Source organism: Lepidochelys kempii, chromosome 7, assembly GCF_965140285.1.
Source record: "Lepidochelys kempii isolate rLepKem1 chromosome 7, rLepKem1.hap1, whole genome shotgun sequence".
NCBI lineage: Eukaryota > Metazoa > Chordata > Testudines > Cheloniidae > Lepidochelys > Lepidochelys kempii.
In genome coordinates, this window is record NC_136386.1 from 36,977,334 (window position 1) to 36,993,482 (window position 16,149).

The window sequence follows — 16,149 nt, forward strand, 5'->3', positions numbered from 1 at the left end:
CCACTATTACTGCCTTAGGAACTAGAACAGAGGTGGGCAAACTACAGCCCACAGGCCGGATCCGGCTCACCAACTGTTTAATCCAGCCCTCGAGCTCCTGCTGGGGAGTGGGATATGTGGCTTGCCCTGCTCCAGCACTCTAGCTGGGGAGCAAGGTTGGGGGCCACTCCATGTGGCTCCTGGAAGCAGTGTCATGGCCCCACTCCAGCTCCTATGCGTAGGGACAGCCAGGCTGCTCCACTCTGCACGCTGCCCCTGCCTGAAGCGACGTCTCTGCAGCTCCCATTGGCCAGGAACTGCAGCCAATGGGAGCTGCAGGGGTGGCACCTGCGGATGGGGCAGCGTGCAGAGCTGCCTGGCCGCAGCTCTGCATAGGAGCCGGAAGAGGGACATGGCCACTGCTTCCAGGAGCCACTTGAGCTAAGTGCTGCCCGGAGCCTGCACCCCTGCGCCTCTCCCCACACCCCAACCCTGATCCCCCTCCCACCTTCCGAACCCTTCGGTCCCAGCCCAGAGCACCCTCCTACACCCCAAACTCCTCATCCCTAGCCCCACCCCAGAGCCAGCATCCCCAGCAGGAGCCCTCCCCTACGCACCCCATTCCACCACCCCCTCCCGCACCCTGAACTCCTCATTTCTGGCCCCATCCCAGAGCCCTCTCCTCTCCCTCCCCCTCCCCCCACCCCAACTGCAATTTTGTGAGCATTCATGTCCCACCATACCAGTTTGCCCGCCCCTGGACTAGAACGAGTAGAAGCAGAATTGTGAGGTCAAGTAACTTCTTACAGGAATGTACCTGAGGGGTTTTATTTCCCTGCAGTGTAGTGGTAACCTCCGTATGCAGTGGGTCACTGTATTCCACCTTGCATCTACTTCAAAACTGGTAGTGAGCCGTAATGGTATAGTGCCTAATGATTGCTGGGGGGCTGTTTAATACTTTTCCAGATTCAGGGGAGTGAGGGGTTGGGGCATGTTAGCCATTGTTAAAGGCAGTCTGAAGCTAATAGGAGCAGTTTCTGTAAAGTTAAATGGGTGAAGCATGTGCGCATCTGTTGGAGCATGAGTCAAAAGCTAGAGTGCTGAACATGTAGTCTGGTTTGCTGCTGAGGATGCTTTGAGATGCTAGAGGAGAATACTTGTTGAGGGCTTGGGGGCAGGTGAGACACTCTGATTGCTCCTTTTTCCATTAGCCATATCCTGTTTTGCAGGTCTATGCTCTCATGTTGATGATTGGGAATAGAGGTTATGCTGCTATTAACATGCCATGGTATTGAGAGTGCTGTTGTAGCCTGCCTGCTTTGCACTGATGCAAATACTCTTGTGAGGCACACTTGCTGTAACCAGTCATACTTCTATTTTCAGTGGACTCTACGAAGATTGACCAAGATGCTAAAATCCCACCAGAAACTCTAAAAGGATTGAAGAGCCTTGGACTCTTTGGCATGCAGGTTCCAGAGGAATATGGTGAGTAAAAAAAGATACTGAAAGTAGAGCCAAACAATTTCTTCCTTTCAACACAAAATGCACCATAAGGCATCACATGCCACTTCCCCCTGTTTTCAAGTCCTTGGCTGAAATGAGGAGGGCTTGGTGTTGCATGGGCATCTCAGTCTCACAGCACTTGCTCAAAATGCATACATAACACTGGCTTACCAGACAAACTATGGTGTCTGATGGAACTGTCAATATCGAAGCCACTACCTTTGACTCACTCAAGTAAGCAAGGAACCCATTTGTCCATTTTAAAAACTTAATAGCTGTGTTGAGACATAGTTGTATTTTATTAAACCAAAAAACCCTGTCTTCAGCTTCAGAAGTGTCTGTGGGCCAGGGGCACTAGTTCCTCAATGGAGTAAACGCCCAGAGTTGCGGAGAGAGGACGAGGAATATGTTTTCATGCCCTCATATGTGCACAGTGAGGTGGTCTTGAGAGTGTTATAATTTTTTTTTTATCAAGATGTAAAATAAGAAATGAGATCGCTTGCCTAGCGGTCTTAAACAGAGATTTGAAGGAGGATGGGACAGTGGCTTTAAAAACTAGTTTGGCCTGGGTATGTGGTGTATGAAGGACAACTTGAACTACAACGTATTTGTTGCAGTGAGTATAATAGTGCTGAATAAAGCTGGAAGAAGACCTAACTCAGAATTCTTGTGATTTAGTTTATATCTTCTTTTAACCATACTCTTGTGTGTTGATGCATGCAAGTTGACCTATTACTTATTTTTGTTTAATTTCTCATGAGTGCAACAGAGATGCAAATCTTTCTTCTGCAAAGATCTGAGAACAGCATCCATTTGATCCCGTTCCAAGACTAATACATAACACAAATAACTAAAAAGAAAAAATGGAAGAGTTTTTTTTATTAATGAAATTGAGTCATGCTAGTCACTAGAATTCATAGCAGGTTTAATTTTGTCTTAGAATACATTAAATTATCTACTGCTCTAGTAGTCTTAAAACAGTCTTTGTAATGCCAAATGGGTCTTCTACTGTTAATGTCAGAGAAATTTTTGAAAAATCTAAAGTCTGTGTGCACAACTAATACTATCATCAGACAATAGCTGTGTTTACATACAGGTAGCTAATTAGACGCCATTTCTGTGGGGGGATCTCGGGCTTTTTCCAAACATCTTCTAGCTTTTTCTCTTCACCTTTTTGTATGTGGTCTATATTGAAATATTTTAGTAGACATACAATGCTGAGTGGGTTAGTGCACCAGGAGGAAACGCGCTGAGATGTATCATAGTGAAATGGATACATCATATAACACTAATTACATTAATCAAACTTAGGACAATCCTTTTGTGAAAGAGAATCTGATCTAGCATAAGCCTCTGTATGAGAGTTGCTGGTTCGTTCATGCTGTGTTTACAATCCTGTCTTCAATTTTGTAAAAACAAAATTCTGGCATAAGAATTTTTTGTAATCACTTCCTATGAAATGGGACATGATTGCATTCTAAAAGTAGATTAGGAAAAATCAGTCCAGGGTTGTAAGGGAAAGATGGTCTGAGGGGTACAATAAATCCTCAGAAGTGAGCCCTAGAATTTCAATTTCAGGTCAGTCCCATAACAGTTTTTCTGTGTTGCCAGAAGTGCCAGCAGTCTTTCCAGTTCAAAAGATCTGCTATATGGACTAATGTCCAGTAGATCAATGAGTGGTGATCTGCTTTATGAGCAAGTGGCATAAAGCAAAAGATGTCTTCTTGACGCTGACGGATATGACACATGAGCAGCTTATCTAATGATGAGCCTATCTCCTATCCCCTGAGCTCATTCATTATAAGACATTAATAGAAATAGAAATCATGGCTCTGGGCCTCATTGGTGTATTCGCCAGGCTCACGAATATGAAAACAGTGAAGACATTGGAAACGGCTTCTGTATTTGAATCAGTTACATCCACAGTATATAAAGTTAAGTCATGTACAGTTGTGGTTGGTAAGTTAATGTTTGTTTGGATGTGGATTTCAATTGTACTTTTAATTTATAAAAATGTGACTTAAGTCTTGGTCGCTTAAAATTTTCATTTGGCATAACCTCTTGAATAATGTTAGTGCCAGGCGCAGCAAAAACAAACAAAACTGGGATTGAATTTCAAATAAACTAATACTTCAGCAAAAAAAAAACCTCTTGAAATGTATGTTTCCTCAAACACAAATATGAACCTGGAAATTTCAAATAAAAGAGCCAAGTTGCTTACTAGCCTGACTCCCCCCCCCCCCAATAAAATAACTTCTTGTAATTGGAGGCTTTTGAGAGCACCAGAACAATCTGCTACAGCACCACAAGGGCAATGTTAACTCTTACCTCTTCAACTCTAATCACAAAGTAGGAGAAGGTACTGTGCTTGTGCAGCTTCCTGATGAAGTGTTGAAAATGTGAATTTGTGAACCATAAAAGGTGGTTTTGTAACTGGTTTAATAAATGTCTGAGACTAAATTATGCTTTTTCACTACATGCTCTTTCCATCTAATAGTCATAACTGGATGATCTGTGCCTTGAATATGTGAAATTTTTAAACTGAGTAATATACTGCTTAATCTGGAATTGTTAGTCTTTACTTTGACTCTGTATAGCTATAAGGAGGATGGAGGCTGAGCAACCTCTGTACAATTAAGAGTAAGATATTAAAGTTTTTGTGGTCACTGATGAAATGAACCTGTGATGGGTGAAGAAGACTGTCAGTCATATGATATAGTAGCAATAAAGGTCAGAGTTAAGATTACTGGATTACCTATACTGTGTATTTCATACTTTCACTCTGACATTAGCCCCCCCCTCCCCCCCGACCCTGCACAGCAAGCAGGAGACTTGTGGAGCAGCTCCAAGGCACAGGGCAGGAGCAGCACATGGCAGAGAGGAGAGGGACAGCTGAACTGCCAGCAATTGGCAGCCTGCTGGGTGGTGGCTGCCGCACTGGGAACTTAAGGGAGTGGGGAGCTGATAGGGCGGCTGCTGGTCCACCCTGGTTCTAAGCCCCCACCAGCTAGCTCCAATGGGCTGCTCTTCCTGCAAACAGTGGACAAAGCAGGCAGCTGCCAAACAGCATTATAAAGGAGCATTGCACAACTTTAAAAGAGCACGTTCTCTAATTGATCAGCAACATAACGTTAACTGGGCCGACTTTGAGTGAGGAGTTACTTTACCATAGACTTTTAATTGTTAAGCTGTTCAATGACAGGAGTACCCCCCATGCGCTGCGCTCCCCCCCCCCCCCCCGCCACTCACCTCCCCATGTGGCTACCTCCTTCCATTCCTCATACTGAACCTCTTGTTTCCCGGGTGACTTTCCTTCTCTTCCCAGACTTAGTTCATCTGTCATTCCTTTGAAGTTTGTAGGTGAAGCTGTTTTGGAGACAACTTTTATGTTTATATTTGAAGAGAGAAAAAACTAGGCAAATCAATTTAAAAATCTACTTCAGGTTAAATTTTGAACTCCTGTATTTCAAAAACCTCTATGCCTGACATTTTGCAGGAAAATTTCATGTGACATTTCATATCTGTTTATTTTGAGTTTGACACTGGGGTGATGTAGGTTTGAAAATCAGGCTTGTAACAGGAATCCAGCTTCAAACTTGACCTCTCCAAAACCTCCTGTGAGAGAGAAGAGACATCAAAGTTGGTCATGTTCTGGAAACATTTACATCATAAAGCAATGATAAAAGCAAGTTGGATAACGCCTGCATTCTATTTAAGTCACTTTGGAAAGTATTGAAAGTTAGTTCTGTGCAACAAGGCAGATGCTTAGCCCTGGTCTACACTAGGACTTTAGGTCGAATTTAGCAGCGTTAAATCGATGTAAACCTGCACCTGTCCACACGATGAAGCCCTTTTTTCGACTTAAAGGGCTCTTAAAATCGATTTCCTTCACCCCGACAAGTGGATTAGCACTTAAATCTACCTTGCCAGGTCGAATTTGGGGTACTGTGGACACAATTCGACGGTATTGGCCTCCGGGAGCTATCCCAGAGTGCTCCATTGTGACCGCTCTGGACAGCACTCTCAACTCGGATGCACTGGCCAGGTAGACAGGAAAAGAACCGCGAACTTTTGAATCTCATTTCCAGAGACTGCGGGAACTGTGGGATAGCTACCCACAGTGCAACACTCCGGAAGTCGACACTTGCCTCGGTGCTGTGGAAGCACTCTGCCGAGTTAATGCACTTAATGCACTTAGAGCATTTTCTGTGGGGAGACACACGCTCGAATATATAAAACCGATTTCTAAAAAACCAACTTCTATAAATTCGACCTAATTTCGTAGTGTAGACATACCCTTAGGCAGACCTAATAGAATATTTGGGTACTAATTAACTTTGTATTATAAAATAGATATCTGCTGCTTTCATGTCTCATTTATACAAAATCGTACTGTTGTCAATACCATGGACAAATAAGGATGCTTCTAATAGCAAGAACAGCCTGTTGTCCAACAAGAACTCCAGTTTGTTTACATACTTCAGTAGAAAGTAAGTTGTTAGCTTGATACCAATTATAAAGTAAATATAAATAGGTTTGTGCCTTTTTTCTATTTCTGAATGAGCAGTTTTGTCCAAAATGGGTCTTGATATAGGTACCTATTCATTCTTATTCCCTCTCCCTGTGCGTCCCCTCATGGGAAGTTTCTGGCAGTTCAGGATTTCCGCTTGTTAGATATTGTTGTGGTTGTTGATGCCAGAAGGGGCTGCTGGGGGGACGGGACAGCACTGCAGGCTTCTGAATGGCAGTTCCAGCTGCCACAGCAGAGGCTGTTGCTTCACTGAACCCTTGCCTATGCATTGGGTTAGCCCTCAGGCAGGAGCCCCGAGCCACAGACTTCTTACTGGCTCAGCCTCCATCCAGAGGCCTAAGCTCCCCTGTGCGCAGTGGTTCAGCTGTGAACTAGGACAACTGATTGTCTCACTCGACATGAGCACCAATTCCTTGCCACTGCCAAAAGAGCTCTGGAGGAGTCCCAAGGAACCTTACATTAATAAACTTAAAATTCATCTACCCCGGCTATTTTCATCTTTGAAATCGACAGCTCACTGCATCATCCACTCCAAGTTGCGTTTTATAAAATTTCATAATGGGGGCACATTTGCTAGATGCAGTAGTATTCCTAATTTTCTTGTAAGAAAAGAACCAATAAAGAATGAACTAAGTCTAAACTAAGGCTTCAGTTGGTGCTAACACCAGGTCATGTGAACCAGCACTAGTGTTAGTGAGAATTCTCTTGTAAAAATCCTAATGCGCGTGAGGCCTTGAAGAATCTTGTGTTTTTGTAACTGAAACACGCCATCAAAAAGCCAGTTGGAAACGCATCTCATTGGACTACAACACTGCTTTCAGGTTTGAGTGTAATAACCTCTTTTGCAACTGCAATAAATACTGTATTTTAAAGAAAATGTAAGGCCTCAATAAATGGAATGATATACATGAAGGACTGCTTATTATGGTAGTAAAATATATATATTAGGATTAGTAAAAATGTAAACAAATATTTAAGATGCTAAAATATTTGTACCAAATCAATCTAAACAGGTTACTTACGTAGCGAGCTTCTTCCTGTATACCTTGCTCTATGTGTGAGTGAAATAAAATCTGACTTGTTTTATTCTAATCTTTACTGTTAGAAAAGTAAATGTATAAAAACTTAATATCTAGTTTCTTCTGGATGACTAGGAAACAAGCAGACCTATGGCTACAGCATGTAGAACTATGTACCTTGATGGAAGAGTTTCCATTATGGAAATTAATACACTGTTCATACTCTTACATTGCGTATATGGGTCATAAAACTAAACCACATCTATAGAAATGTTAAAGGAGAAGAAAGTTCAACCTAAAGCAATGCTGCAATTTGAAAAGTAGAAGTTTATTCTTTAATCACTACAACAGATTGTTTTAACAGTTGCAAATAGCAATGCTGCATTAGACTACTTTAAAGTGTTGTTCTCAAGCTTTCAGTACATTTGAATGAAACAAATGGATGGTTGCTGAGAGACCAAAGTTGACTTCAGAAGAGTGGGAGAAGTTTCAATGGATGCATTAAATTGATTTTGAGGTGTGCGCTATATGTCTGGTAATGTCATGAAGACTGTTCCATGTGATTTATAAATCAAACTAACAGGGAGATAGAACAGTGGTCTGAATGTTGTTTTGGAGAAAATTTTAAGTAATGCTTTTTAAACGAGCTGCCTCAGCATTCTATAGATATGCTTTTCCATTCAGTGTCTTCGATGCTTTGGGTAAAAGACTGAACTCTAGTAGCCTCTTTTAAGAGGCAAATCCCTTAGGTGAAATCTTGGCCCTTTTGGAGTCAATGGGAATTTTGGCGTTTACTGCAGGAGGGCCAGGATTTCACCTTTTGTGCAGTTTGGAATAGAATGCTTTGTTCACTTGACTGTCACTTTAGTCAAAACAATTGTATTTGGGTTAAGGTTAATGCACAATCTTGATGAACTTCAAGAATAGTTTGTATTAATTCAGTTCAGGTGATATTTGGAAGTTTGCCAGTTAATGTCAAATGTTTGGCTTTTCTGAATTTTCATATATTGTACAGTGCTGGGATAGCTTTTTCTGCAAAAATAAATGAAGATGTTCCATACAAACAGCTTTCTTAAGAAACTGACCATTAAGTTTGCATTGTGATGTACATGTATCACAATAGCATTTAATTTCTCAAATGCACAATAATATCCTTCTTTTCTACAACTTTAGATATGAATATGTGGCATCTTGTAATATTTCTAACACTTAATTCTTACACTAATTTTGTGGCCCTAGAAGCCTCCAACTTTGATTTACATGATTTCTCTAAATTATGTATTCAATACCTCTTCCATAGCCACATATGATAGTCTCTTGTCAACCAACAGTACTGATTTCATTCAATGCATTTAACTGCAAAGCTAATGTCAATGTAAAATTACATGGCTTGTGGAGGGCAACAGATTTCTATTTAACATGCAATATGTCTCTAAGCATGATTTACCAGGGCTTGTCATCCAAATGACTGTTATAGCAGACCAACATAATCCAGGGAAGTAGTATTGTAAGACATTACTGTACACTTGTAAAATATATTGTATTTGCTATGACATGTTCATGTAATTGGACTATATTGTAACTTGAAAGGGGGCGTAATTAAGGTTGCACACATGAACATAATTTTAGCATTTCTTGGTGTGAGCTTTTGACTTTGATGTAATCTTTATATTCCTAACAGACTTCTGTGTAGGGAAGCTTCTACTTCTTTTTAAAAGAAAAAGAAGGGGGACAGGTGGAGAGAGGGACAATTTAAAAAAGAGGAACTTCATTGTCCAATACTCCTGAAATATATTGGTTTTCAAAAGGACAAATAAATACATAAATAATCACATGTAAATTCTACAACTTGTAACTGCTTGGCTAGACACTGCACAAAGGAAAAAACTATCCCAGTGGTTCTTAACCAGAGGTCTGGATGCAGGTTTCAGGGAGTCCACCAAGCAGGGCCAGTGTTAGACTCTTTGGGGCCCAGGGCAGAAAGCTGAAGTCCCACCCTATGGGGCTGAAGCCCAGGGCCCTGAGCCCTTCCACCTGGGAGTGAAGTCAAAGCCTGAGCAACTTAGCTTACTACCCCCTAATGCTGGTCCTGGCTTTTATATGCAGAAAGCTAGTTGTTATGGCACAGGTGAGCCATGGAGTTTTTTTATAGCATGCGGGGGAGCCCTCAGGGGAAAAAACAGTTGAGAACCCTTGCTCTATCCCACCTACCTTGGGCAGTCCAGAGGCAGGCTGGCTGGCTCCCCCCATTCCTGCAACCCTTAGAAAAAGGGAGTGGTTATGTGGGTGGGGAGAGTGGCGGAGTGGAAATTGTAATTAATATGGAGTATGTATTGAATGGGGAGGGAGGCATAAGCAATGAGTGAATGAAAGGGGTAGGAGTTAGTTTGTTAATAGTTTTAAAGTTGAGCTTGTGCTTGTATTTATTGGATGCACAGGGAAAAAAGTGAATAGATTCAGAGGTTTATCTGAATATTGTTCCCATTCTCCTTTGTTATCTTATGAAAAAAGTATTTGTGTTTTAATAGTAATTATCTGGGTTTGCATTCGGTTACGTAAAACTAGTACTTTTCTATAGCCCAAGGTAGCAAAATTATGCATATACGAGTGCTGGAAATACAAAGGAAAGATCTTTAACATGAGATGCAATTATGCATAATTTTTCCCTTGCCTAACTCTTCTTAGCTCCTTTTTAAATAAGCAGTGTATGTATTTACAGCTTGAGATCACAAAATGGAAACAAAGTTCATACCTGTGGCAAATTAGTTTCTCAACATATTTAATTTTAATGTTAGACATTCTTAAGATTTTTAACTCTTACCCTTATGTAATACCCATTTAGAACACTGAATTCCAAACACTTTTCTATCAGTTTTGTCCTCTTCTTAATCTCTTCTCTTGTAAAGTGCAAGCCAACATGGCTTTGCTTTTACTCTTCATGTTCTTGTCTTCTGTACCAGGTACAATGACATCAGCACTCTTCTGAGACTAAGGTTGTTAAACTATACTCCCTCTGCTGGCTGGTTCTGCAGCTGCTGAGCAAAACAATCATACGTGAACAGTAGCTGGCTTTCTTAAAAACTGAGTGAAGGACTCTAAACCAAACTAGATGTGTAGTATTAGGTGAATGATCCTTCAAGTATAAGCTGAATTTCTGTCCTAACACCCCTTTGACATAAAAAGGGAAATGCTGAGTATTCACTGGACTTTGTTTCCTAACATTCAGTGTACTGAATCATGTCCGTTCTAGAGTGTGTGTGTGTGTGTGTAATATGTAATATATAGTGTCAACGTCTCTGGGTAGAACCAAAATATCTATGCTTCCACACCCGGGGGAAAAAAAACGACCATAAGTAATTTTTAAAAGTTCATTTGTTTCTTCTAAAATGTGTTCCGCCTAAATTGCTATAAGTACAGTGTGGTGGTCACTTTGTGGGCAAACTATATGCTTCAGTTACATGTAATATACCATTAAAGGCTTCCTCAGTATTCTTTGAGCTTTTAAAACACTACTTATTTATGTTTTTTTGTTTTTATATACTTTCAAAGTATTTCTCTCTGTAGGGACAGCTCTTAAAGCAGTGAAATGTATATGGATTGACAAAAGAAAAACATTTTTCCCCCCAGGTGGACTTGGTCTTTCAAATACAATGTATGCTCGTTTAGGAGAAATCACTTCTCTAGATGCATCTATTGCGGTTACTTTGGCAGCTCATCAAGCAATAGGGCTTAAGGTAACATTGGGTTATTATTTTATTTGTTATACACTGCTTGTAGAGGCCAGATGAGATGAACTTACATTCAAGTGTAGATTTGAGGGGGAGAGGTCCTTTAACTTGTTTTGATAACAAATAATAACTACCATCTGTGCATAGTAAATCAAGGGGTGCATTTTGACTTCATACTGGCCTGTTATAAATTTGTTTCAAGAGTGCTCCTCCCATACACTGATCTCCTGAAGTGCTTTGAGATCTACTGATGAAAAGTGCTATAAAAGAACAAAGTACTGTTTGTTGTTCTCTTCTTGTGGCCAGTCTGGGATAATTGGATTAACCCTTCCCACTGCCAGAGAGCAATCAAAAAGTTTTGTTGAGACTCTGTATCCTGGCCTGGTACACAAAATAAGCTCTTAATTTGTGTAAAAAAACATCTGATTGTAACTTGGTTTCCCTTTGATAAAAAGCCCTGCCTATAAAGATCTAAAGAAAAAATTTCATTTTATATAAAACATTTTGGAAAATAAGTAGGTCACGCCTTGGTCTTTGCTTGATACCCTTTTTATTTATAGTACAGCAATGGCAGTAAAAGTACCACATCCTCTAATGGAGAGGGGTACCTCTAGGACTAAGGGAGTAGTTCAGGTTCCATGCTCATGTAGTTATTGGCCTCTTTGAGATGGACAATTAGGATTTCAGTTGTGATGGGGGGCTACTAGATACCATGTCCAAAAGGAAGTGGTCTAATGCCAGCTTAATTCAAGTAGGCAGTTGATCAGCTATCTGATGATTTATTAATTGGACATGAATATGTCAAACACAATTTCAGTCAGTTAAATACATAATTAGATAAAATCATGATTTTAACGTACAAATTAATTTTCTGTATATAATGAATTAAACATTGTGTGAATGATGCTTTACTTCTCGCACATCATGATGTGTTGGTAAGTCTCTTATTCATTTCTTTACCTAGGGAATCCTGATGGCTGGCACTGATGAGCAGAAAGCAAAGTATCTACCTAAATTGGCATCTGGGGAGCATATTGCAGCTTTTTGCCTTACAGAACCGGGAAGGTAACATTATTTTCTATTTTTTTGATGACATACATTTGTTTGGTGTGTTACAATGGCACCTACTTCAAATCTATTCTATTTTTTGTGTGTGTGACTTTAAGGCGGATGTTATCAATAAATGATACAGTAGAACTTTGGGAATGGAGGTTGTTCTGAAATGTCTAACTGAACAAAATGTTATGGTTGTTCCTTCAAAAGTTTACAACTGAACATGACTTAATACAGCTTTGAAACTTTACTATGCAAAAGACAAGTGCTGCTTTTCACTGTCTTAATTTAAATGAAACAAGCACAGAAACAGTTTCCTTGCCGTGTCAAATCTTTTTTTAAACTTTCCCTTCATTTTTTTTTTAGTAGTTCACATTTAACACAGTGCTGTATTGTACAGTATTGGCTCTTTTTTTGTGTCTGCTGTCTGATTTCATACTTCCGGTACCAAATGAGGGGTGTGGTTGACTGGTCAGTTCGTAACTCTGAGGTTCTACTTTATTTCAGACTACATAATTCATCTTCTCCCATGGAGGTGCACCTGTGGCTTCCATGAAATTACTGAATGTTTTTTTTACTTCAGATACATTAATTGGGCCAAACCTTGCCATATCAGACACATTAATTTATCAGTGGAACTGAGTATGGTTTGAAGGACTCTATTGGCTGTGCAGGGAACATTGTGACACCATGAGCACTGAACTGATTACTCTAAGCTTCTGTGACATAGTTAGAGAAAAATTATGAAAGCTTCTTCAATACCTGGCTCAGTTGACAAACAGTATTAAGAAACCTTTGGGCTTGTCTGTGTGGCAAGCGGGGGTCTGAATCTACCTTGCACTTCCTGCCACCGACGAACTGTCCATGTGGACCCTGCTGATCCACATTAACAGTTGTTAATGCACTTTGATCTAGTCCTCTTTGAAATGGCAGAGTCAATAGAAACACTTATTCCATGGCATGCTACTATAGCTTGCTGCGAACTAATTGTTCATGTGGACAAGTCCTTTGTCTTCCACTGAAGTTGTGTAAAAATTTTAACTCTTTTGTGGCAGCAGCTTCATTTCAGGTTTGTTTGTTTATTGCTTGGTTGTAGGTAAGATTTGAAAGTGGCTTTAATTCAGAGGAGTACAGTGTTTGCCTACAAATATGAGAATATCTGATTATGCTGTGACTCTTAAAGTGTTTGGAAGAAAAGCCTTAGCCCACTCGAGCAATGTGTGCTGTATTTTTAATTTTAGCTGTAAACTCTATGGACTTCAAGAGTGGACTAGCATTTTCTAGAACTTCTTGCAATAGGCACTTTATTTCTATTCCTTGAGTGTTATGAGGCAGTAGCCTCATCATAGTTAGTTAAGACTTCTTCAATCATAAGCTAGGCTTTGGCCCCCCTTTAAAGTCTTTTTCCATTTTGCAGATGTGGACTGTATTAGCAGAGGTTTATTTTTGAAAGAAATTCAGGCAACTGATTTTTGAAGTGACACTTTGGGGGGGGGGGAAGAGGGAGAGAATAGGTGCTAATCATGTTTTGAAAATTTTTCCAACATTTATTTAGCCTGTTTAACTCAATCTTTTAAAATCTCTAGTACACAGGTGCAATCTGTGAAAAGAAAAGGTATAGTTCAGAAGTTATTTGGTGGCAAATAGATAACATCAGAAAGTTCCAGGCACTACCCAGTATTTAAAGGGTATATAGTTTAGACTGGTGGAGACCTAGCTTTCATTTATCAGGGGAGGGAGGCAAAATACCATGACTGTCACAATCCATGTAAAGTTTGCATGGCTTGTGGCTAAGATATCAGTCTTGAAAACTGAACAGGTTTGGTCTGGAATCACTGAGTGTGTGTACCTGGAAACTCATAATACCACTTTTAGAGTCCCTTTTAGGAGTGGAACTCCTTTTAAAAACTCAAAGGAGATTTGGCTTTTATAAAACCTTTTTCACCCACCACAGCAAATGTCACTTTTAGAGAAGTTGTTATGCCGGTATCAAAGCTGGAGATCTAGAAAGGAAACTTATCTAAAGAAGAACAATACATGCCTGTAGTTAGCACTATATAAGTAGGTGGTGATTGAGAAGATGTTTGAATTTATTGAACTAGGAGCATTCATACTCTCCCCATTGCTCACCCTGGAAGTCCATATAATTGACCTGCTACATTTGTCAGCATACAACAGTATATGATGTACACAGCTATTAATTCTGTGAGGACTACCAACTATTCCATTTTTCCCTTTCTGTTGCGTATGGCTTTCTTTCAGGATGTGCAACAATATAGCATGAATTGTGGGTAGCTGCTTCTGTGCTTCAAACCAGCTATGCGTTGTGACTCTTTTTTTTGCTGCCTTCCAGTACTTCAGAAAGGCAGCAAAGCTAAGCTGATTATCAAGGATGTCATTTCTAAAATATTCTAGCTGTTCCTAGTCAATGTGGCACCATACAGTATAAAATAAGTGAGACTCCAGAGAGAGGTCTCCTCAGAGGACTATGTTTGAAGTATATTTCTTCAGCAGCCATTGGATTTAGAAAGTTACACTTTTATTTAGAAACTGAACTTGAGCGTTTGAAAATTTGGGCCTATATTTGTATCCCTCATATTGTTTAAGCGTCTCTGGAAACTAATTTCAGAGTAACAGCCGTGTTAGTCTGTATTCGCAAAAAGAAAAGGAGTACTTGTGGCACCTTAGAGACTAACCAATTTATTAGAGCATAAGCTTTCGTGAGCATCTGATGAAGTGAGCTGTAGCTCACGAAAGCTTATGCTCTAATAAATTGGTTAGTCTCTAAGGTGCCACAAGTCCTCCTTTTCTTTCTGGAAACTAAGCACATTTTAACTACTTTGGCTTCTAGTGGAAGTGATGCAGCATCCATCCAGTCCAGAGCTACCATGAGTGAAGATGGGAAAAGCTTTTTACTAAATGGCTCAAAGGTATTTATCCATAGAATAATGAATTGAAATATTTATATCTGGTATGAGTTTCATAGGGAGAATTCCTACCTCATGGAGCATTGCTAGTCACCTTGGTCTCCCAAATGAGAACTTAACTTGGCACCTTCCTTTGATTTCTGAGGATCCCAGGCTAGTAAAGAACAGTGTCAAAAAGACACTTCATTCACTCTTGAGGCCAGAAGAAATTACTACTCAGTGGCTAAGTCATTATGCAAGGTAGCCTGTTTCCTCTTGTTTTTTCCTACCCCCCCCCCCAGATGTTCTGGTTTATCTTGGATTTTAACTTGAAGAGTGGTCAGTTTGGATGAGCTATTACCAGCAGGAGAGTGAGTTTGTGTGTGTATGGGGGTGGGGGGGGATGTGAGAGAACCTGGATTTGTGCAGGAAATAGCCCAACTTGATTGTCATGCACACTGTGTAAAGAGTTGTCACTTTGGATGGGCTATCACCAGCAGGAGAGTGAATTTGTGGGGGGGGGTGGAGGGTGAGAAAACCTGGATTTGTGCTGGAAATGGCCCACCTGATGATCACTTTAGATAAGCTATTACCAGCAGGACAGTGGGGTGGGAGGAGGTATTGGTTCATATTCTCTGTGTATATATAAAGTCTGCTGCAGTTTCCACGATATGCATCTGATGAAGTGAGCTGTAGCTCACGAAAGCTTATGCTCTAATAAATTGGTTAGTCTCTAAGGTGCCACAAGTACTCCTTTTCTTTTTACTACTCAGAGAATAACCTTTGCTAATCCTTGGTAAAAAGGCTAAGGAGGTCTCACTCCGTGAACATGCTTTTCTTCTCTGTATTTTCCCCATCCTGTGTCCTGCTTTATTCCGGGAGGGTGAAGTCTGCCCCTCACTGTGCACACCCAGGTGAGGAGGAAACCTGAAATCTTTTTTTTTCCAGCTCTCTACCTTCTCTGCCCAATGTTTTGATGAATACTTTAAAGGGAAAAATTAACACTGACTTGGAAGTAGAGCTGGTCAGGCCACCTTTTTGGCTAAATTATGTATGCTGTTACATCAAAGCCAAAATGTTTAGTGAGACACATTGGTTCTGATATATGAAAATTTTGGTGGTTAGGGCACTGGCCTGGCATGTGGAAGACTCAGGTTCAACTCCGTGTTCTGCCTGATTCAGAACAGTTTTTCATCCCAGATCAATCTGAAACAAATGGAGCAGGGCCTTGAATCTAGTGTCACAGTTTCAGGGTTAACTTCACCCTTGACACTCCACCCTCTTAGCCCTCTTGAGGACATTCACTTCACATTTCAGGCTTCCTGTCCATCACCTCTTTTGGGTGGATGTGATCTCTCCCACCCCAGACTGGGGGTTTAAGCTTGCACTCCTTTGCAGCTCACTGATTTCCCCAGCAGTCCAGACTGGGG

The 16,149-nt window shown here is 40.6% G+C and overlaps 1 protein-coding gene across 3 annotated transcripts in view; it reads left to right on the forward strand.

Moving 5' to 3' along the window:
• The window catches only part of ACAD9 (acyl-CoA dehydrogenase family member 9), a 62,570-nt gene that overhangs the window by 12,596 nt on the left and 33,825 nt on the right, over positions 1 to 16,149 (forward strand). For all 3 annotated transcript variants that reach the window (XM_073352221.2, XM_073352220.2, XM_073352222.2), the window contains 4 exons: positions 1,363 to 1,464; positions 10,660 to 10,766; positions 11,725 to 11,825; positions 14,665 to 14,743. In XM_073352221.2, coding sequence (XP_073208322.1) covers positions 1,363 to 1,464; positions 10,660 to 10,766; positions 11,725 to 11,825; positions 14,665 to 14,743 — 389 coding nt within the window. The remainder of the gene's footprint in view (positions 1 to 1,362; positions 1,465 to 10,659; positions 10,767 to 11,724; positions 11,826 to 14,664; positions 14,744 to 16,149) is intronic.